This window comes from Chlorocebus sabaeus, chromosome 8 (genome assembly GCF_047675955.1).
Source record: "Chlorocebus sabaeus isolate Y175 chromosome 8, mChlSab1.0.hap1, whole genome shotgun sequence".
Taxonomy (NCBI): domain Eukaryota; kingdom Metazoa; phylum Chordata; class Mammalia; order Primates; family Cercopithecidae; genus Chlorocebus; species Chlorocebus sabaeus.
Genome location: NC_132911.1, coordinates 2305905 through 2327527, shown reverse-complemented (window position 1 = coordinate 2327527; position 21623 = coordinate 2305905). Strand labels below are relative to the sequence as shown.

Genomic DNA, 21623 nt, shown 5'->3' with positions numbered 1-21623 from the left:
TGTGGGCACTCTACAGAATGTGGGTGGTTTTCATGCTATTATATGGCTGAAAAATTGTAAGTCTAACCATCGTTAAGTCAGGGATGGTCTGTACTAATGTTGGATGATTTTATTTCATTCATTCATTCATTCATTCATTCATTCATTCGAGGCACGGTCTTGCTCTGTCACCCAGGCTAGAGTGCGGCGGTGCAACCAGGGCTTTCTCTAACCTGGAATGCCTGGCCTCAAGTGACCCTTCCAAAGTGCTGGCACTACAGGCGTGAGCCACTGCGCCCAGCAAGTAATTTCATTTAAAAGCATCACTCTAGTTTTTTACCCTAGGAGAGCAAAAGTATTTTTTTCCTCAACGTTTTCAGAATGTTTTTAATTTTATGAATCTAAATAATTTGTTTTTAATCTAATGCTTTTTAAACGAACATCCTGTTAGAATAAAAGCCACGGTGTCAATACATTTTCAATATGTTGATGAGACAATGTAACGACAAGCAAATGATAAACAGAATTCTCTACAATGGGAAGGAGAAGAGTTCGTGCTTCGTGCAGACACAGATCAGATCAGAAGCGCGTCGTGCCGCTTCCTTGAAGAAACGATTTCTGAGCTGGGGCTTAAAGCACAGCTAGGACTCAGGCAGAAACTCAAGGAAGAAATTCTGGACCGATGAGCAGCAGCCGTAGAGGCGTGGAGGTGCGAGAATTTCTGGAAGGGTGGCCGGGAGGGGGTGGGAGTGAGAGGGCAGCCGGGCCGCCTGGCGGGGCCGGGTCACTGGGGTTTGCGACCCCACAGCCTTCACTCCTCCGGCTCTTGCACGGAGCCAAGACAGGGCTCTTGGTTGGGCGGGGTTAGGGTCAGGCTGCGTTTTTAGCAAGAATGTCCTGGAGGCAGGATGGAGAGTGGGTGGGAAGTCCCGCCAGGCCTCTTGGAGGCTGAGCAGGCACCCAGGTGAGCACTGACAATGGTTTCAGCCCTGAGGGGTGACATAGGTGAGGGCCGGTGGGTTTGAGGGGTGTAGGAGGCAGATCCAACAGTACTTCCATCTCCACAATATCGGAAAAACCTGAAATGACTCATTCATTCACCTACTGACTTATGGAAACATCAATTATTTATTTCAGCCATTACTTTTCTGGGTGATATTAAATGACCAATGAGAAATCCTTTCTTACAGTAACTGTTACTCTTAGGACAATGATACGGAAGTCCTCACTGGACTTCTGACTCCATCCCCACACACATGTCCTTCCAACTGTACCCCTACTTTAGGGAGGAGACGCAGCCCCGGGATAGATGCAGATCACTGTCAACTGCAAGAGTCCTGGACTATGAGTCAGGAACCCATGGCTCTAGTTTCATTCCTATTACGACTAATTGGTCTAGACAAGTTCGCTTGTTCAATGACAGCCTCATCTTGAAATCTCATTACCTGGGAGATCATCCCAGCATTCACGTTGTAATTCCAGTCTAAGTACGTAGACAGGAGGATTGTATCAGAGAAGGACACAAATTACTTGAAAACGGCGGCTTTGAAGGGAAGAGCGGGCTACACACTTGGGGAAAATCTTTATGAACACATTTGTTCTCACCCGAGTAATTCCGGCTTACACATGCAGTTCCTGACACAGATGCACGACTGTTCTGCATCACACTCACCTTCTGCAAACCGGGAGGCGTGTGATTCGTCTGCCGTGTCTGTTCCAGAGAGAGGTGTCAAGTATTTTACCTTTGGAAACCCTTACTGGGAGCTGGCTCCACTCCTTCTCTACAGCACAGACCAGGGGCTCCTGTCCTAAGTCCGACACCTGATCCCTACCTGTGGCCCCCAGGGCTTCTCCTTCCCCACAGCCAGGAGAGGTTGGGTCTACCTCCTCTATGCGGAGACTGTGCTCTGCCACGGCTTCTCCCGTCAGTCCCCAGGGCCGACCGGCTTTCATCCACTCTTCCTGTGTGCTTAGCACACAACAGATAAAGTACATAAAGCTTTGGCTGTAGTTCAAAGAAATCAAAGACAATGAAAATCACAAAGATTAGTTTTCATCTTTTAGGTATCTGGGCTGCATGTTGTCATTTCCTGTAAAACACACGTCTAGATGCACAGGGGCGGCCATGTGAGACTTCCACCTGTGCCTGCGTTTAGCGTTTGATGATCTTGGTGCCGTGCTCAGGCCCGTCACGGGGTCTCATGCCCAAGTCCCAGGTACATGCCTCTGAACCTCAGACACAGGGATGGGATCTTCACGATGCACACCCTGGGCTTTAGTTTGCAACGTGGAGCTTTTGCTGAAGGATTCTTGGGCTTCATGGAAGCATCGTGGTTGGCGGTTTCTGAGACGTTCTAATGGGGACCATGACAACCAGAGGCACATCCTGAGCAGCTGGGAAGACGTTCACATTCCCTGGGACATTTCAGACCAACTCCTGCACGATATTGCCATTGCCCGGTTTCTGGAATTTGGCCTATGCTGCGCTACGGGGTTGGAGACGTGATGTCAGCAGCAGGTCTGACGCCGAGAACCCACGGGGCAGCACGCCCGGGCTTCCCAGGGTGGACTCTGAGCCTGCACACAGCATCCGTCAGCCGCAGCCAGATCTGGCTCCTCTTCATCAGGATCAACCTGGACTTATGACAAGGATTTGTGTAATGCTCCTGGAAGAGAAATGGGTTCCCCATGGGTCAGTGTCTGGAGGATGTCACCATTTACACTTGGCTCGGTTCCAGAGAAGACCTCATTCATTCTTGACTCATTCATTCAAGAATGAGTCCACCATTCTTGAATGGTAAATACTCCACCAGTATTTACCGAAACCTGCTATGGTAAATAGAATAACACTCCTCCAAAAATGTCTGCATCCCAGTCCCCAGGGCCTGTGACCGTGGTACTTTATGTGGCCAAAGGACTTTGCAGATGTGAGTAAATTCAGGATTTTGAGATGGGGAGACGATCCTGGATCATCCAAGTGGGTCCAGTGTGATCTCCAGGGTCCTTACATGAGGAAGGGAGGGGGTTGGAGTCAGAGGAGGAGGCTTGGATGATGGAGGCCCAGGCGGGAGCCATGTGGCCCGGAGCCAAGGATGGCAGAGAACTCCAGAAGCTTGAGGAGGCAAGGAGAGAACTCCTGGGAGCCTCCAGAAGGACCCGATGTTTGATACTAGCCCCACAGAACCCACTTTAGACTTCTGACGTCTGCAGCTGTGAGATGGTACATCTGCACTGCTGTAGACCACGGGGCTTGTGACCATCTTTATAGCCACAAATATGAGACCAACACACCTGCTTTTTAGGGGTTCCTCAGTCCAGCCCCATCTCTGGGGGGACCCACAGGGGTCTCTGCTGTGAATTTATGCGGGGCTCATGGACACCAGGAGCCTGGGCTTACCCTGGGAGGGGGGTGGCACAGGACCCCCTCTGCTCCACAGAGGGGCTGCCCAATTCAGGCCTCGCAGCGGCTTCCCAGGACTGCCCACAGTGCCAAGACGCAGGGGCAGCCTCTGTCCCCACTGCGGTGAGCTGGGGCAGCGTTGAACTCCCTCCCGTGGTCCCTCCCCATCCTTCCTGGCTCCCACCTTTCCACTCTCCTTCCGGAGGCCCCTTCTTCCCACAATGCTGGACGCTGCGGGCTCTGGTCTCAGGCCTCTTCTCTTGCTACACCCTCCGTTCAGGGGCGGCTCCATGGTTCCAGACCGCACCTCCAGCCTCGACCTCCACGCCTCTTCCTGAAGTTGGGTTGGCCAGTCCTGGGACCCTCAGCTCAGCACGTGGGGGTTGGGCCCCGTTGGCTTCGGTGGCTGAGAGGCAGCAGCTGGAGAGGGCTGTCGGGCACTTCATCCCACTCCATCCCGGCTCCCCGGTCGCAGTGGTCATCCCTTCTTCTACCCGCACTCCATGACCCAGCTCTCTGGGCTCCAACAGCGTCACCTCATCCTGTTACTGCAGCCCGAGGAGGAAATGGCACAGCCCCGTTATGTAATTGGATCTTTTTTTAGAATCTTCAGTTGCGTGTAAGATGACTGTTCTTTATTCTAGTACATTTTTTACATTCCTAAAACAGAAAGTGATCATGTGTGACTTTTTTCATTCGTGAACAAATGACTCTGTTCATGTGTTTACTGTTCATGTGTTTTCATGCTGGGATCTGCATGTGTCCGCCGCCTTCTCTGCGTCTGTCCCTGAACGGAACCATCATTACAGACTCTCCTCCTGGACTCCCAGGATACTGCGCTTCCTGGATGAGGTCCTGGAGACTCCCTGCCTGCACGCTGGCTTTCTGGGCCTCATCCACAGCCCAGGCAGGAGGCCTCTTAGAAGCCTCTTCACAGCTCCCCAGAGCTCAGCTGGGTGCCCCAAAGCCATTCCTGCACCTGTGCCTGGCACAGCCCAGCCTCGTCCCTTCTCACCTGTGCTATTTGAGGAGCTGTCTTCATGCTCCTCTGCAGTATGGCAGGGCCACGGGTCTTCATTATAACTTGACTCCGCCCCCGTGTTTGTCCTGCTGTGCTGCGGTAACGGAGCAACGTTGATTCTCTCACGTCGTGGAGGCTGTGAGTCCCAGACCAAGGTGCCGGCAAAACTGGGGCCTCCTGAGGCCTCTCCTGGGTGTGCAGATGCTGTCTTCTCCCCGTGTCCTCACAGGCTGGTCCCTCCGTGCGTGTCTGTGTCTTCACGTCCTCTTCTTATAAGGACACTGGACAGATTGGGTTTGGGCCCCCCGTGACCTCATTCTACCTGGTTACCTCTTCGAAGGGTCTGTCTGAAACTCAGTCACATTCTCAGGTCCTGGGATTAGGGTTCAGCACCAGGTCTGGGGAACACAACCCAGTCACAGTCCCGTCTCCTGCTTCGAGTCCCCCAGTGTTCTCCAAATTTCAGCCCCATCTCCTGCTTCGAGTCCCCCAGTGACCTCCGAATTTCAGCCCCGTCTCCTGCTTCGAGTCCTGCAGTGACTTCTGAATTCTGCAAGTGCAAGCACCACAGGCGCAGCATGGACGTCCCCGTGAGCTCGTGTCCCCCGTCCGTCCTGCCTTCCCGCCTCTCCCTCTGGGCTGCGCGCCCTGCGGTTTTTGGGAGGTTTGTCATTACTTCAGGCTGGCACCTCCCTCTACCCAGGTTTCTCCTGCCCAGTCCCGAAGCCTCAGCCCAAGTCTTCCTGCAGGTGGAAGAGGCATCCCTGAGGCTGCCGAGGTGCTGGCTTTGCCCTGGGTTTCCAGAGCTGTCCACACACAGCTCACAGCACCCAGCAGGTGTGCCATGGCCGACGAGCTCTTCAACTGAAATTGTTTCCAGACTTCAGGCCTCTGGGGCCAACGCCCAGGACGTTAGTGCTTCTGGATTCAGAGCACCTGGTGCCGCGGCCGGCATACAGCAAACGCTTAATAAATGCTTACGACATACATGTAATTTGATCTTTCCTTTAGAATCTTCAGTTGGCGTGTAAGATGACTGTTCTTTATTCTAGTTCATTTTTTGCATTTCTAAAACAGAAAGTGATCATGTGTGACTTTATTCATTCATGAACAAATGACTCTGTTCGTGTGTTGACTGAAATGTGGCTTTTCGTCGCCTCTGTGGGGTGTGCAGGCTGGTCCTGGCAGTGCGTATCTGTTGACTTGTGGAAAGCTATGACCTGAGGCTGTGGGTCTGAGAGCCCCGAGCAACAGTTTCTGAGCCTATTTGTACAGCCCTCGTGTCTGAATGACAGATCCAAGGAGAAGACGTGTTTGGGGAATCTTCTGGTTTTCAAATTTTGTGGCTCACAGAACCTCCAGCTGCTCATTTTTCCAGTAAAGAGCTAAATGTCCTTCCCAAAGCCTTTCCCCATATAGCGCATCTTATTTTAACTCCGCAGGGAAGCTGGCTGCAGGGCCTCCTTGCCAGCCCTATGGGGAGGGACGAGAGGAGGGTGAAGGGCCTGGTCAGAGGTACGTGGGCCTGGAAAGGCTGCACACCATACACCTGGTCCCCAAGCAAGCACGTCTGCAGAGACATCCTGCCCACGGAGCCAGCCAGAGGCCAGACAGATCCTTCTCCTCTGGGGTGCACCTCTTTCCTCTGACCTGGCGTGCTGCGTACTCGGCAGCCATCAGCCGGGTTTACCAAGGGGTGACCGTGTGGTCCAACACACCTGAGTATGCCCTGTGGTATTTTATGATTTCAAATCACCTTTACTCTATTGGCAAAACATTTTATGAACAGCCCAGCTGACATCCATTTTCAGTTTCTTTTCTTTTAAATTCTCTACTTTTTCAAATTCAAGTTTTAAAATATGTTCACCATCTTGTCAGGCAAACTTGCATATCAGTTATACAGTAACTTGACGGTACCAGGCCCTGCTACCAGAAGAAGGTTGAGGCAACACGTTTAGTCCATGATGAAAATTTCCCCAGGCTCACACGCCTGAAAATCCACTCTTTGTGACAAGATAAAATTAAGTAAAACACTGTCTTTTATTGTAGAAGATTAAAAATGGGAGAATCAAATACATAAATAAATCATAGTTATTCAAACTGAGGAAGGTCAGCAAAGAAGTAAAATTTTAAAACAGCAACAAAAATCATAGCATTGAAAAATAGTTATTCTGCCTCTTACATTCAAGGTACTGAAATATAGAGATAATTTTTCTCCTCTATGTTGGCAAGTATCTATCTTGGAAATGAAATTACTATGTACCCTTGAGAGACAAGTTGCTATAGAAATATAAATAATAAAGTAAGTCTGGGGCTGTTTCCTCTGCTGTGCTTTCTACAGATTTTCCCTGTGTTTTCACGGCTTCTAGAATCAGTTGTATCATATGTTGAGAACATTTCTGACCCAGAGAAAAATCATTATAACCTAATTTTACAGCATTTTGCTTCACAATATCAATAATATTCCCTCCCTAGAAAAATCAGGTGAGATGCATATTTGGACAAGTAAAGCAATCCGATAAATCATTTCCCAGATGAGAAAGAAACCATGTGTGAAATGAAAGTTAGATGTTTTCAAATCCACTTCACTGAAGGCGAGGACACTAATCAATATGCAGAGGTTTTCATAATGAGAGAAATAGTGGCACGAAGGAACGTGCATGTGCGCAGGTCACCCGCCTCCCAGTGCGTTCTGTTCTTGAGTTCCCTGGCAATTGGATTAAAAGGGTCTATCTCAGCTGAATCACCAGCTGCCTTTAAAGGTTGAGGGAAAAAGCAGGTGAACTGGGGTGTCCCCAAACCAACAAATGTCCTCTGGGAACCTCAACCCGTCCATGTTTACAACGATGGTCTAAGATATATTTTTAAATTCTCAATACATCTTTGATGTATATATTCAATATTTATTATATGAATATTATACATTTGTATTTCTACAAGGTGAAACAATCTAATAATAACACCAACTTTTACCTTTCGAGCCTGCATAAAGTAATGTGTTTAAACAAATCTTGTTCTTCAAAGTACTCGCTTTGGAATGTTTCCAAAAATAGCTCTTTGGAATTATTTTCATGAGCTAGTTTTAGAAAGAAAATCATAAAAGAAAATCAATCTGTCAAAATAATCTCCCTCCCCATACACACACACGTGCACACACACACACACACACACACATACATGGATCGATAAACGATAGCTACTGAATGTAGTGTTAGTATATCAATTCCCAAGTATTTAAATACAAAAGTCAGAAGTATTTAAGTAGAAAATTTTTGAAATCCACTTGACTCACGGACAGGAAGCTTTGGATCAAATTTGAAGTTCAGCTGTCACAATGATCGAGGCACTGACATCCTGTACATTTTGATAGTTTTCCTCCATAATTTTGTTTTCCCAGATGGGGATTTTTCATTTCTTTGGTACTTTTTCATAATCTTGCTAAATAGACTATACTGCATGTCATCTAAATTTTATTTAGTAAATAAAGATTTAAATATTTAATATACAATACTTAGAGTAAAACGGGAAACAGGAAAGGTTAATGATTAGTCTGTACTTACATTTCTTCACAAAGGTAACTTGTAATCTTTTCAGTGCTAAGTATTTCCCTTAGTGCTTTTCATTTCTTTCCTCATTTGATTCTCAGATGTCACATAACTCGGACAGTCCCCTGCATCACCTAGAGGAAATTCTGACTCAAAACTAGGCCAAGATACAGTAGAAACTCTGAATGGAATCTTTTTTTTTTTTTTTGTAATTTCTTTGGTAGGTGCATTTTTGGAATACAAAATACACACGGTAAAAATTGTATATATATAAATTAAAATTTTAGTCTGAGCTCAGAACTGGTTCTTATCACTGTGAAATCTGTTTTATTTTTATTCTCTCTATAATGACAGCCCTAAAAACAATAAAGTCCTTTTCTATGCGGTAATGGTTGTTTCAAAGCATTTCTGAAGACTATGAAAGTGCTTAACTGTTTACTTGCTCCTAAGAGACAGTAAATGAATACTGCTGAATGTATGAGTAATGATGTCTTAGAGTGCTGTTTTTCAATGCAATCATTGTAAATCTCATGACTTCCCTACTTCTAATTTGTTCAATGTTTACATCAGGGCAGAGCATGAGAACTGGCCCAGGATTTCACTGAGGGGCAGGAGTGAGCAGAACAGGCCAAACCAGAGGAAAACAGGAGACTACGCTGGGCGCCCACAGCTACCCGGTGGCGGTACCTGGGGCACGTGTTGTCAGCCTGTGGATATCCCTCGGCGGATCCTGGGCACCGCTCTCCCTCGCACAGAAAGCCCTGCTGGGAGCCAGAGAGCCAGGATCTGTTGCCTTTCTCCCAAAGCCCCAGCTCAGTGGCACCAGCATTGAAGAAACCTCTACCACATAAAAAGCACACTGAGGATCCACAGCTTTCTTTGAAAAATAATCTTTAGACTTATGCAAATAAATTACCCATGGCTACAGCTTCGTTCTGAATACCACAGAAACCAAGAGTCAGAAAAGTTAACAAGCCTCAGGTCTTACAGTGAGGACATGATGGAAGACAGTTGGAACACAGTTCCTTCCCTTCCATCCACAGACTCCACTATGAAATACTTTCTTCACAAAGTGCGATGATAGTGCCGACTGCAATGTGCGGTTCTGCAAAGTGCAATCTCCTGGAATTCTTGTTCCCTTTAGCACTGAAACAAACCAAGACCTTTTCACGGGTGTGATGACACACTCACTCCTGCTGAACTTCTCTTTGCTTCTCTCCTGTCATGTGTCTGCTGTTCCTAACACGATTTATCATGAACAGAGCTCTGTTCTATTTCCCCTCGGAGCTGTCCTGTAAATTCCTAAGACACAGCTGCAGCATTCCAAACCCTCTGGTATTCAGAACACCTCACGCCCCAACACTACGTTATTTTATAGCTCCTCTCTTAGCCTCTATGTGCAGCGCCTCGAGCTTTTATTGCTTGCTGCGTTTTATGGGTTTCTCCAGGCCATGTATATTCATCGTGTTATAGAAATAATAACATATTAGGCAGTAAAACACTAGGCAGTAATATTTAGGTTGGGTGGTAAATTTTCGAAGGAGTGGGTATGGTTTTCCATGAGAACTAAAGGAAATAGAGGGACTGAGTCTTCAGAGCTCTAAGATGATTAGTGCAGCTGCATTAATGATGTACCCGCTTAGCAGTGGTGATTGTGTTTACAGATCTGTTTACTGAGCAAGAGACCGACTGTATGTCGCTACGGGGGAGCCTGGGCGTCACCACTCACCAGCCGAAGTCTCACTGCAATCCATTACACTTTGATATTTAACACTTAATCACCTTCCAAATGTTAGCACTTCCATTTTTTCCCTCCTCTCTGAAACTTTATACTAGTTACACTCGATTATTTTAAGGAAACTTGATAATTAGTAGACTTCGTTGTAAGAAAAAGAAAGGTTATCTACAAGAGACAAAACACCCTTGCGAATGTGACGGTGTAACGAACGCAATTAGGAAATGTTACTAAACGTCAGGAGAGTACATTGTGCCTGTGGTGCCGCATGCTCCTGGCTCCTTCTAGGAGGAAGACAGGCAAGCCCCTAGAGGCCCCGCTGAAAGGCTGAAAACGGCATTCCCTTACCTGCTGTTGACCTAATGGTGGAGGTGATGTCAGAGGGTGTCATCATGGGAATACATTCGTCATCTTGGGAGTAGCCGGCTTGAATGGCTCGAAGGTAGCTGTGACTCCTTGTTCGGAAACATCCCGGGAGGTCGAGGGCATCCATGGCCTGAGATTCAACTTCACTGAAGACGGACTCGCACACGGACTCGAACTGCCCATTGATGTCCGCCTCGCTCACCTGCAATCATCAACAGCACATGTGATGCCCCAGCCCTGCAGGGTCACTGTCACATTACAGAAGAGCCAGGAGACAGCACTCATTCCCGGGCTTCCTTTCACTGCCTCGTATTTCAGCCCAGTTAACCTGAAGTCAGCACGGACAACGGCTGAGCTTGGGGAAGAGATCATTGGGTTATCTCTTACAAAACACTTAGGCAAACAGCCAGTTCCAAATGTTGATGAAATTCTGGGGGACCACAAGGCGAACCTTCAAGGTAAGGTTGACAGTTTTTACAAAGTTTAAGAGAGAGAGAGAGGACTTTTAAAAGATTAGCAAAGTACCTGGTACAAAGTAACTGTTTAGAATGCATTTCTTCCTTCCCTTTCCTGCATGACTGCCCCACCTTTCCAAGCTACTAATGGTGTGATGGCTCCGGGCACTGAGGCCGTGTAAAGGAAAAGCCCATTCAGTGCGTACGCTACTCAGTTCTTTTTCAGAATATGGAGTCTGCTTCTACCCATTTCCATGGCAACTCATCACAAATTTGGCTTCTAAACTCATCTCCTTCTCACCATTATGGCAACAATCTGAGTCCAGATGAGAAAGAAATGGCTGTACTGGTGTTTTCGTCCACATGAAACGTGCTACTTTACCTAAATTCCAGGCTTTTTTATTCTTCCTTAGCTTAGGATATTAGTATACTCACTTCTTTTTTCCTTCCTTCCTTCCTTCCTTCCTTCCTTCCTTCCTTCCTTCCTTCCTTCCTCCCTCCCTCCCTCCCTCCCTCCTCTCTTTCTCTTTCTCCCCTCACCCCCTCCCATTCAGATTATTTCTCTTCTTGTTTCTCCTGGGGATGTGTGAGGGCTCAAAGCACCAACAACTGTCTGAACTCCATGGATTATGTTGGCAGATACATTTTAAAAACATACTGTTTTAAACACCAGATTTGTTCTTTTCCTCTAGTTGTCAGCTGAGTAAAAGGCAAAGTCAAAGAATCAGGTTCTCCCTCTAGTAGTTGTGTTGTTGACACAACACGACGCTCGCTGCCGTCTCCAAGTTCAGACCCGTGGACTTCTCTGGTTTCACCCCGAGGTGACCTACGTGCTGGAAGGACGGCCTCTTTCCTCGTGAGCCTAAGTCAGCACTGACCCTGGACAGGCAGAGGGTGAGCGAAGGGCAGCGAAGCCTGAGGCCGCCCTGCAGGGACGACAGGCTCACGCCAGGCTGCAGAAAGAGCTGGCACAACCCCGGCGGGGCGGCCTTTTCCAGAAAGGTCTGAGGATTCCTGATGCTGGACAGAGACAGACAAACCCAGGCAGGCACAACCAGGACACAGCCGGCAGGACGGCCTCAGGAACCCAGCAGAGTGCTCAGAAACACGCACACTGGCTTGGAAACGGGACGTTTTTCTGGACCATAAATTTCTTCCAATCTAAGTTTTCACTGACGTAGAACTGTATGGAAAAGTCTTAGACTGTGTCACTCCTGTCAAAGATCTATAGTAGACAGTGTGAGAAGGTCCGAATCTATGTGAGGCCCTGGTACGCCTCAGTGGACACCCTTCTGCAAGCCCGGCCCTGGGCCCAGCTGCCCTCGCTCCTAAAGAAGAGACACCGTTAACCTGGTGCGTGCATTTCACAAACAGAAGCCGGCATCTCAGCAAGGACCCTTGGCTGTGCTTCCAGCTACAAAGCCTTTCAATGAGGTTCTAGACATGAAGGTGACTCCTCCTCCCCAAAACAAATAAAAAGTGGTTGAGGAGCATCTCAAGTTGGTCCAGCAGGGAATTAAAATGATCCGTTCACCCAGACCTTCTGCCGAGACTCAGGACACCCAGACCTCCCGCCCAGACACTCAGGACACCCAGACCTCCCGCCGAGACACTCAGGACACCCAGACCTCCCGCCGAGACACTCGGGACACCGGGACCTCCGGCCGAGACTCTCGGAACACAAGCTGCAGGAAACCCAAGCAGAGTCCAGCTACTGTGGTTCCAATGAGGAAACGGCATGGACATAAGCGCCTCTCACAAGACTTCAGTTAGAGTTTTAATTCCTTTTTGTGCTTGAGAAAAAATTGAGTGTTAAAGATGAAGGGCAAATTTTTAACAAACTTTGGTTTGTCACCAAATTCACATCTCCCTAGAGCCCCGAAGTGTTAGAAATTCCAGATGTCCCACCCTCGGTCACGGGAACTGTCCCCCCTCCTTCCAGAATGGTTGGGTCTCATGGCCTAGGGCTGGACAATCAATTAGTGGAAGTTTGTTTCTGGGTGTGACAGTCTCAGCTACTACTAGCGTTCCAGGATTATTTTAAATAACACTATTTTTTCTGAGAATTCAGAACTGAGTCCAATTTCTAGCAATGCCACAGAACTCTGCGTAGGAATGACTTAGAACTCTAAATTTCCAAGTCGTTAAATAAACCCCCAAGCACCCAACTTGTCTGCTTAACCATTGTTTCCAATGTCAATCCTTTCAGATAGAAAAAGATGTGAGAAAATGTTATTTTTACTGACTTATTTTTGTAGATACCATCTTGGGTTCATCAAAAGTAAGATGACGAGAGAACTAGTATATTTAGCTTACATTTACCCCCCAAAATGGCGACGACTCGCAGAGAGCCTCTGAAAGTTTCATAAAAGTCTTTAAAGAGGTGTGAGATCCATTTAATTGAAACCTGTTTGTGGAAAGCATTAGAGATGAACGTTCATACCTCAGATGGGATAACTTTGCACTTCTGTTTCAACCTTTTGTTGGGTTACATCTGATTTTTAAAGCTGTATTTTGGTGAACCAGGTTACATCAACTGAAACGGAAGGTGCCAGCTTTAAAAGAAGAAAGTCTGCTTTGTCCTCATCTCTGTGTAGCGAGAAAGTTGTTAAAACGTATCACTGACTTTCAGTTACTCTGTTCAGTTAATTCGTGTCTCCCAAAATCATCTCGGACTTTATGCTGATACAGAATGTTTCCTCAATTATTAAAATAATCACAATTATCTAGCTGCTGAGGGTCCGTTGATGTTATTGTCTGCAGGGGGCTGGAGGGCCCACCATTCCCATTTGCCCAGGACTTGAGTGCAGGGTTGGGGATGGTCTTTCCTTGTCATTGGGAAAAAGAGTCAGTGCAATTCCTGCTGCAGATGAGAACTTAATCCCATTTCTGGAAGCAAAGAAGTAACTGGGTAGATAAAAGAGGCGGTAGCCTTCTTGAGTTGTGGACTAGGAAAAACCTTAATAGTTCAGTGGAAAAAGTTCCGAGTACAACTTTCTGATGAGAGAAAATCCTGCACAATGAATAGACTCTACCTCATGAGGAATTTAAAGTCTGTGGCAAAAGAAAAGCCTTGTGCTTCCGGAGCCCCAGGGATGCTTCCAAGAGCTCACAGCACGGTCTGCACCTAGGGGGGCTTTTGTGCCCAGAACCATATACTATTACTTATTGTTATCATGGTAATAATAAGCGCTATTGTTTTTGAGTACTCCGTATGTACATGCTGGACTCTTTACCTAATGACATCCAAAATGGACTGTGTACTTATTTTGTCACGCGGTGAACGGCATCATGGGAGGGCACGGAAAGCCCAGGCTAATCCCTACTCCACAGTAAGTCAGAGAAAATGTTCAGTCAGCTCAGGCTCTTAATCCCTACTCCACACTAAGAGAAAATGTTAGGTATACAAACTCACGGTCAACTCAAGCACTGTTTTCCGAGGCATTTAAATGAGTAAGCAATGTGTGTAATTAAAATGATAAAATTTCGATTCTTCTTTACCATATAATATAGGATGATTAGACTGAAGGACACCTGCCCATTTTGTCACTGTGCGTTCTCAGGCCCGTCCACCACAGGTGGGGGAGCAGGGGGACCTCCCTTTCACAGCCCCCGTGTCTCAGGGACCTGATTTTAATACAACCCCTCGTGTGGTGCCCAGGGACCCTTCTCCTGGCCATTGTGCCTGTCCTGAAACCAGCCCTGCCTGGGAGTGGGCCCGACCGGCAGGACTCTGTGAGTGACACCAGGCCCTCCTCTCACAGGACTTTCTGAGCCACAATTCAGAGGACACAGCTGAAAGCCGTGCTGCCAGAGCCTTTCCCCAACCCCCTTTTACTGGAAAAAGAGCCTGGGAAGAAGGAAGACAGCCTGAGAGGCCAGGATGTCCAGCCTTCCGGTCATTGCTTCCTCAGAAAAAATCATTGCAAAATGACACGGAGTGACACATGTCGAAAAGAATAGTAAGTCCGTGAGTCTTTGATCGGTCAGAGCTAATTCCAGGCGGAACCCCCTGCGGCGTGGCCTTGCACAAGCGCTGCTGATGGGAGGGCAGTGCCATTGCCGCCTGCGCACGGGGCCTCTGTGCCAGCCTGGCTTGGGAGACTGGACCCCGGGTGAAGGGCGAAGGGACCCGACCTGGCTCACGCAGCTGGCCTGGCTCAGGGTGCTGACGGCCCTCATGTAGCTCTGGTTCCGGGAGCGGAATTTCGGGGAGTTGTAGTTCGCAGCGGGGTCCAGGCTGTGGCCCACAGGCACGTCGCTTGCAGCTTGCAGGTAGCTTTGGCTACAGGAAAGAAGAAAGGAGAAAAGGCATTCTGTGAGTACCCACCGCAGGGCAGAGATGGGACCGACCATCTAACCCACACCGAGAGGCTGGCACCCACCGCAGGGCAGAGATGGGACCGACCATCTAACCCACACCGAGAGGCTGGCACCCACCGCAGGGCAGAGATGAGAACGATCGTCCAACCCACACCGAGAGGCTGGCACCCACCGCAGGGCAGAGATGAGAACGATCGTCCAACCCACACCGAGAGGCTGGCACCCACCGCAGGGGAGAGATGGGACCAACCGTCCGACCCACACCGAGAGGCTGACACCCACCGCAGGGCAGAGATGGGACCGACCATGTAACCCACACCGAGAGGCTGACACCCACCGCAGGGCAGAGATGGGAACGATCGTCCGACCCACACCGAGAGGCTGGCACCCACCGCAGGGCAGAGATGGGAACGATCGTCCGACCCACCGAGAGGCCAGCATCACATTTCCAGCGGAATGTGTGTGTCTTTTGATGGGTAACTTTGCCTTATGCAAATATTCTGAGATTCACATTTACGATTGTGAATTTCATCAAAAGTAATAGGGGAGGCTATTTACAAAATTGCCTTTGAAACCTGAGATTTTATGGCCAGGCAGTGAAATTAAGATCATTCCACATTTTTTTAAAAAAAGTGCTGAAAGCACTAGTAACTCCTACAGCATAATAGCAAACTCAGCTCCTGAATTTACGCCAAAAAACTGAGAGTTTCATAAAAATTATTAGCTCTCTGGCAACTTTACGTATTTAAAAAGTAACAGAAAAATACGAGGCTCGCTTTCAGTTTTAACTTATGCAAAGCTGTCCAGGTTATGCAATATCGGCAAATATAATAGCAGTAGGCTGAGTGAAATCCGTTTTATTATCATAATGGTCATTTCCTTCCAAACTCCCTTAAAATAAATCAGCATTCTCTGGTCTTCCTTCTTGCCATTTTGTGAAATGTTAAAAGCACGGAAGAACCCTGTGAGCGTTTGGCAGATCAAAGGTCTGGCTTGGCTTACATTTCTGTCTAACTGGACCACTTTCAAGTTTTATTGACAATCTTTCCACAATGCAGTAAAATTCATTTCATTTTATCAAAAGCTGTAGAAATGTGGACAGAAATGATTAATTATTCTTCTTGCCTGTTTTGGATCATAATAGGAACATTAAATATCAGTGCACAAGCAGGTACATAAAAATGTATCTAGATGTTAGGTGGATGATTTTGACTCCAGAGCTGGGCATTAAAGCACGCACTTGCTTTTCAAATTAAACACTTGGTGCAGTTTTTCTCTGATTTACTTCAGTCTTTAAAAATGGAATATCAGAGAAAAAAACTGGACTCCATGAATTCTTATTAAGTGAAGCTTATTCATTATAGATTTAAAGTCATTCTTTCTGCTAAATATTTTTGCTTTAAAAGAAAATATATAACATATTCCTACCTATCTTCCCCTCCCTGACTTAGACCAAAAAAAGGAGAGAGAGAGAGAGAGAAGGAAGAAAGGAAGGAAGAGAGAGAGAGAAGGAAGAAAGGAAGGAAGGAAGAGAGAGAGACAGAGAGAGAGAGAAGGAAGAAAGGACGTAAGGAAGAGAGAGAGAGAGAGAAAGCAAAGGGAGAAAATTAGTTTTGAGCCAATTCTAAATTCACTATGTATGAAGCACATGGTCTTCACGTCGACGCCCGCCGACTCCCGATGCACCTGGGCAGTGGGATGGGCAGCTCTGCTGCAGATGTGGGGACCTGCACCAGCACCAGCAGGGGCCCTGTCCCCTCCCCTCCTCTGTGGATCCCCCAGGTCGCCTGCCAGTGAACACAAGGTGAACAAACACGGACCCCTGACCTTGGCTGTCACCACCCTGAGTGCAGAGGTTCCACAGAGTGGCAATATGTCAACAGTATTCTGAGATATGGTCGCAAGTTTGAGGCTCAGTTGATGGATGCGTGGACTCATTCTGCAAGAGACCACCGCTGGCTTCCTTTGAATGCGTCCACGTGCCTGTGCGTGTTTAACACAGGGTCATGTGCCGGGGATGGAGCCCTGAGCTATGGCGCCCAAGCTGTGTGGCCTCAGGTGGATGCCAAGAGCCCTGACTGAGGCTAACTTGATTCACCTTTGTCTTTGCAGAAACATAAACCTCTTGCATTTCTGCTCTCCTTCGGTGCTTCCTTGAGATTGCTGGTTTCATAGCCTGCATTTCTACCAATCAGCACCTTCTACCAATTACCAGTTTTCTTCCAATACAACAGCCGTCCCTTCCGATTAATACCACCATTTTGCATTTTAACATTCTCAAATTGAGGCTGCCTTCTAGACGGAGAAAACCTAAAAGAAGGATTCTCACTCTCTGGATCTGGTGTCTAAACAGCGCGTGGTACGCAAATGAAGGAATCACTTCGAGCCACAGCTCATCACCCTGGCGGTGGCTGCTGGACGGCCCTCACAGGTGGATCAACGTGCTTTGTGAGTCTACGTTCCAAATACGTATTCTCTCAATGATTCTCTTTGTTTCAAAATGGGGTGTGACACGTAAATGTTGCCACTGAAGACAGCTAATAATTTTTTTTCAAAACATGGACTCACAATAGATAACCTTTTCTAGGCACGATTACGCCAGAGATGCTAATAAGTGTTTTGCATTGTCCTAACACAGTTAATTTTTACATTAGTCCTATAAACCAGGCCTCTTCCCAACCCCTCCTCCTACGAATGCAGCATCAGATGCGCACTGGTGTCAGGTCACCACGCTCTGGTCACACCGGTGCCAGGTCACCACGCACCGGTCACACCGGTGCCAGGTCACCACGCTCCGGTCACACCGGTGCCAGGTCACACGCTCCGGTCACACCGGTGTCAGGTCACACGCACCGGTCACACTGGTGTCAGGTCACACACTGGTGTCAGGTCACACGCTCCGGTCACACTGGTGTCAGGTCACACACTGGTGTCAGGTCACACGCTCCGGTCACACCGGTGCCAGGTCACACGCACCGGTCACACCGGTGCCAGATCACACGCTCCGGTCACACCGGTGCCAGGTCGCCTCGCTCCGGTCACACCGGTGCCAGGTCGCCACGCTCCGGTCACACCGGTGCCAGGTCGCCACGCTCCGGTCACACTGGTGCCAGGTCGCCACGCACTGGTCACACTGGTACTAGGTCACACATTGGTCACACTGGTGCCAGGTCACCACGCACTGGTGCCAGGTCAAGCACTCAGGCTTGGGCGGGGTGGGGGCAGCACTCCCCTCTGAGTCCAGGCGGCCTGACTCTGGAATTCATGCTCTAAAATCTCAAGGTCACAGCTGCTGAGTCACAGGACTACGGAGCCCACAAGATCCCATCCTCTGACACAGACATTTTAAAAAGTTAAAAAATAACAAAACCTCAGCCTCATTTGGCTTAAGAGGCTTTTAAAAAAATATTATAATGGCTTAGCATTTTATCATATAGCGTCCCAGAAGGCTGGGTTCCTCACAGTCACAGATCAAAACTCAAGAACTAGGACCGGGGGCGCCGATCGAGATAGGGGGATGCGCCCTCCGGCGGCCCCGCCACGTGACACACGGGGACACCCCCAGCACTGCTTGCTCCACAAAACCCGCCTGGCGCTTCCCCCTGAAAATCCCCCTCGGACATCCCGGGGCATTTTGAAGTTGACTTTCAGCCCCTTTGGTTCTCTCTCCAAGTGGTAAAATTCCTACGGCGTCCCAGGTGCCAGAAACAGAAACATATTTTGCTGTATACACTTAGTAGCTCAGACATTTTTTTTTTATATAGTGAAAAGTTTTCTAGAATAACACAGAAATGTTTTTGTTCTAGTTGTGCCTTTCAGATGTCGCTCCCCTTAGCTTGTCATCCACACACAGGCGAGAGGACAAGCCGTGCAGGTGAATCCACAATCCCGAGAGAACCGCAGGATTCCTGGTGTTCAACCTTGTTCTCGCCATGTGCAAATGGTTCCAGAGCTGCTTGCTGAATCCTGGCTCAAAACCTCTTCTGTGACTTAGGTCATTATGAGAAAAAATGTACATAACAAAGGGTATCCCTGAAAGGGCCTCTGACCCCAGCTGTTTAGATCTATCTAAACATGCTTGAAAATACACAGCGTAAACCATCTCCTTTGTTACCTTGGAAAGCAGTAAGGATTCTATGCAGGTTGTGCTAAGGAGACATTTAAGAACTTTTTTTCCCATACTAAATGCGTTCATTTGAAATACAGAGAGCATCTTCTCATTTCTATAAATGGGATCTGACAGGAGAAGCTCCCAAATATAAGAAGTGTTTCTTTCACTGCATTCAACGGAAAACGGAGCACGCTAAACAGCGCTAGTGAAACAGACTTTCGTGTGCACACGCGTGTGTGTGCTGTGTGTGCACGTGTGTGTAGTATTCCACCTGCAAAAAGGAAATTCTTAGAACATCTTTCAGCACACATTTCAAATAATATCACAGTGCATGACTGGATTTCAGAAAATGGCTTCTTTCCTGATTATTTCCACATTCAGGGTAAAAAGCGTTCTTGAGCTTCTGTGCCCTTGCAGGAGATGAAGACATGCTTGTTCCCTAACTGCACATTTTTGGGGGAAAACCACATTTGCATCTCACTGTTGGCGCCCACATCTGGGCTGCCCCACGGTTACCCTGAGAACCCGTCTCTGGGCTCTTGACTGCAGAGGCTCGGAAGTGCCACACCCTTGCTTGGACGCCTCATGGTGCTGACGGAGCTTCCGAGGTGGGACCCAGCTCCAGCTGGGGAGTCCATGGAGCACCTGCTCAGTGGCTTCTGAGCAGAGTCCGGCCTTCTCCATGCTGACGACTGCTCTTCCCAGAGCCCGTGGCAGGTGGGGCTGCAGTGGCTGACTCAGGGCCAGCTGAGAGAGCCAGCATGCTCTGATGCATGATGCTGGCCCGGTTCCCAATGGGGCTGACCCCAAACCAGTGTGGACAACCTCCTCTGGCTCCCCTCTGCCCTGGTCCTAGTGCAGCTGACCCCGACCCAGCTGGACCAACCTCCTCTGCCCTGGTCCTAGTGCAGCTGACCCCGACCCAGTGTGGACAACCTCCTCTGGCTCTCCTCTGCCCTGGTCCTAGTGCAGCTGACCCTGACCCAGTGTGGACAACCTCCTCTGGCTCTCCTCTGCCCTGGTCCTAGTGCAGCTGACCCTGACCCAGTGTGGACAACCTCCTCTGGCTCTCCTCTGCCCTGGTCCTAGTGCAGCTGACCCTGACCCAGTGTGGAAAACCTCCTCTGCCCTGGTCCTACTGCAGCTGACCCTGACCCAGTGTGGACAACTTCCTCTGCCCTGGTCCTAGTGCAGCTGACCCTGACCCAGTGTGGACAACCTCCTCTGCCCTGGTCCTACTGCAGCTGACCCTGACCTAGTGTGGACAACCTCCTCTGCCCTAGTCCTACTGCAGCTGACCCTGACCCAGTGTGGACAACCTCCTCTGCCCTGGTCCCACTGCAGCTGACCCTGACCCAGTGTGGACAACCTCCTCTGGCTCTCCTCTGCCCTGGTCCCAGTGCAGCTGACCCCCACCCAGCCAGGACAACCTCCTCCAGCTCTCGTCCACTTGGCTATACCTGTCCTTTGCTATAACCAGGGCTGGGCAGGTTTGCAAGGATGTGCCACCAAAGGCTTCCCAAACAGAACACAAGGAGAAGGCATCTCAGTAAGGTGCACCTACCACATAAGTCTGGGTGCTTGGAAGTGCAAAAAAGGCCTTCCACAAGACAGCAAGACTAGCACTTGTTGACAGAGTGTTGGGGACAAAGACTGGAACATAGATAATTTTAATGCAAAATGCTAAAAGGAAATCTAGAGCATGCGCTGGCTTGGAGGCGGGGAGCGAGCACCGTTTGTCTGGAGAGCAGAGGCGAAGCGGGGAAAGGCATTCTGGGAGAGAAGTTTGTGGAAGCAGAGGGGGAAACTGAGGGACACCCCAAAGAGCTTGATGTTTATGTCACAGGCAAAAGAAAAGTACTGCAAGTTCTTGATCAGGGACTTGTGGGCTGGGAGCTCAGGAAGGTCCCTGTGCCTGGGGCTTGGAGGACGAGGAGCCTGAATGCAGGAAGTGGTGCCCTGGACACAGACCCCGAGAGGCTCGCGCACACCTGAGCTGGGGAGGTTTCGCATGAGACACCAGAGGGCTTGGATTTTAGGGACACTGAGCCCACAGGAACGAGGAATGTGTTAGAGCTGAGATGATTCCAAGGCATGTAGACTTCCCAACAAAGGCAAGATCTATGCCAGGAAGAAAAGCAGGTTTTGCAGGTTGGACCTGAGTTTGATCTGGACCTGCTGATTCTAAGGCGCTTCCAAGAAGTCTGTGAAAGAACAGAGCCAATGAGACGGTCAGGGCTGTGAACCACCGAGCGCTTCAGATGCGAAGTGTGGAAGGCGTCGGGCTGTGAGGGTCACGCTGCAGAATGGTGGAGGAGGCCTCCCGGGTGAGGCGGGGCCACGAAGGGAGTCCAGGAGGAGAGTGAGAGGGTCGTGGGGCGGGGGAGGCTCCTGGGCACCCGCGGGGCAGGAGGAGTCCGGCCGCGGATCAGACGCTGAGAAATCAAGTGGAATGAGATGGGTAAGACTGTCCGATGGAGCAACCTGGGGTCATTTTCGAAAAAGACGGTTGCAGTGGATCTGGGTGCAGAAATGAGATTGCAGTTGTCAAAGGAAGAAAATGCAAGCACGAGTGGAACTTCTGAACAATTCGTCAGGAAAGAGCAGTGAGGACAGGCGATTTGAGAAAGGCTGTGAATTTTCTTGGATGGGAGGATGAGACAACATGAACATTTATTTTTAGAAGGT

The 21623-nt window shown here is 48.9% G+C and overlaps 1 protein-coding gene and 1 long non-coding RNA gene across 4 annotated transcripts in view; one reads left to right on the top strand and one right to left on the bottom strand.

The window, feature by feature from the left end:
- DLGAP2 (DLG associated protein 2) overlaps positions 1-21623 on the bottom strand; it is a 928742-nt gene that overhangs the window by 60502 nt on the left and 846617 nt on the right. For all 3 annotated transcript variants that reach the window (XM_037985419.2, XM_073017908.1, XM_037985420.2), the window contains 2 exons: positions 14639-14786; positions 10029-10248 (listed from right to left, as the gene is read on the bottom strand). In XM_037985419.2, coding sequence (XP_037841347.2) covers positions 10029-10248; positions 14639-14786 — 368 coding nt within the window. The remainder of the gene's footprint in view (positions 1-10028; positions 10249-14638; positions 14787-21623) is intronic.
- The window catches only part of LOC140712168 (uncharacterized), a 51184-nt gene continuing 50234 nt past the window's right edge, over positions 20674-21623 (top strand). The window contains exon 1 of the long non-coding RNA XR_012093633.1: positions 20674-21262. This is a non-coding gene — a long non-coding RNA (uncharacterized lncRNA). The remainder of the gene's footprint in view (positions 21263-21623) is intronic.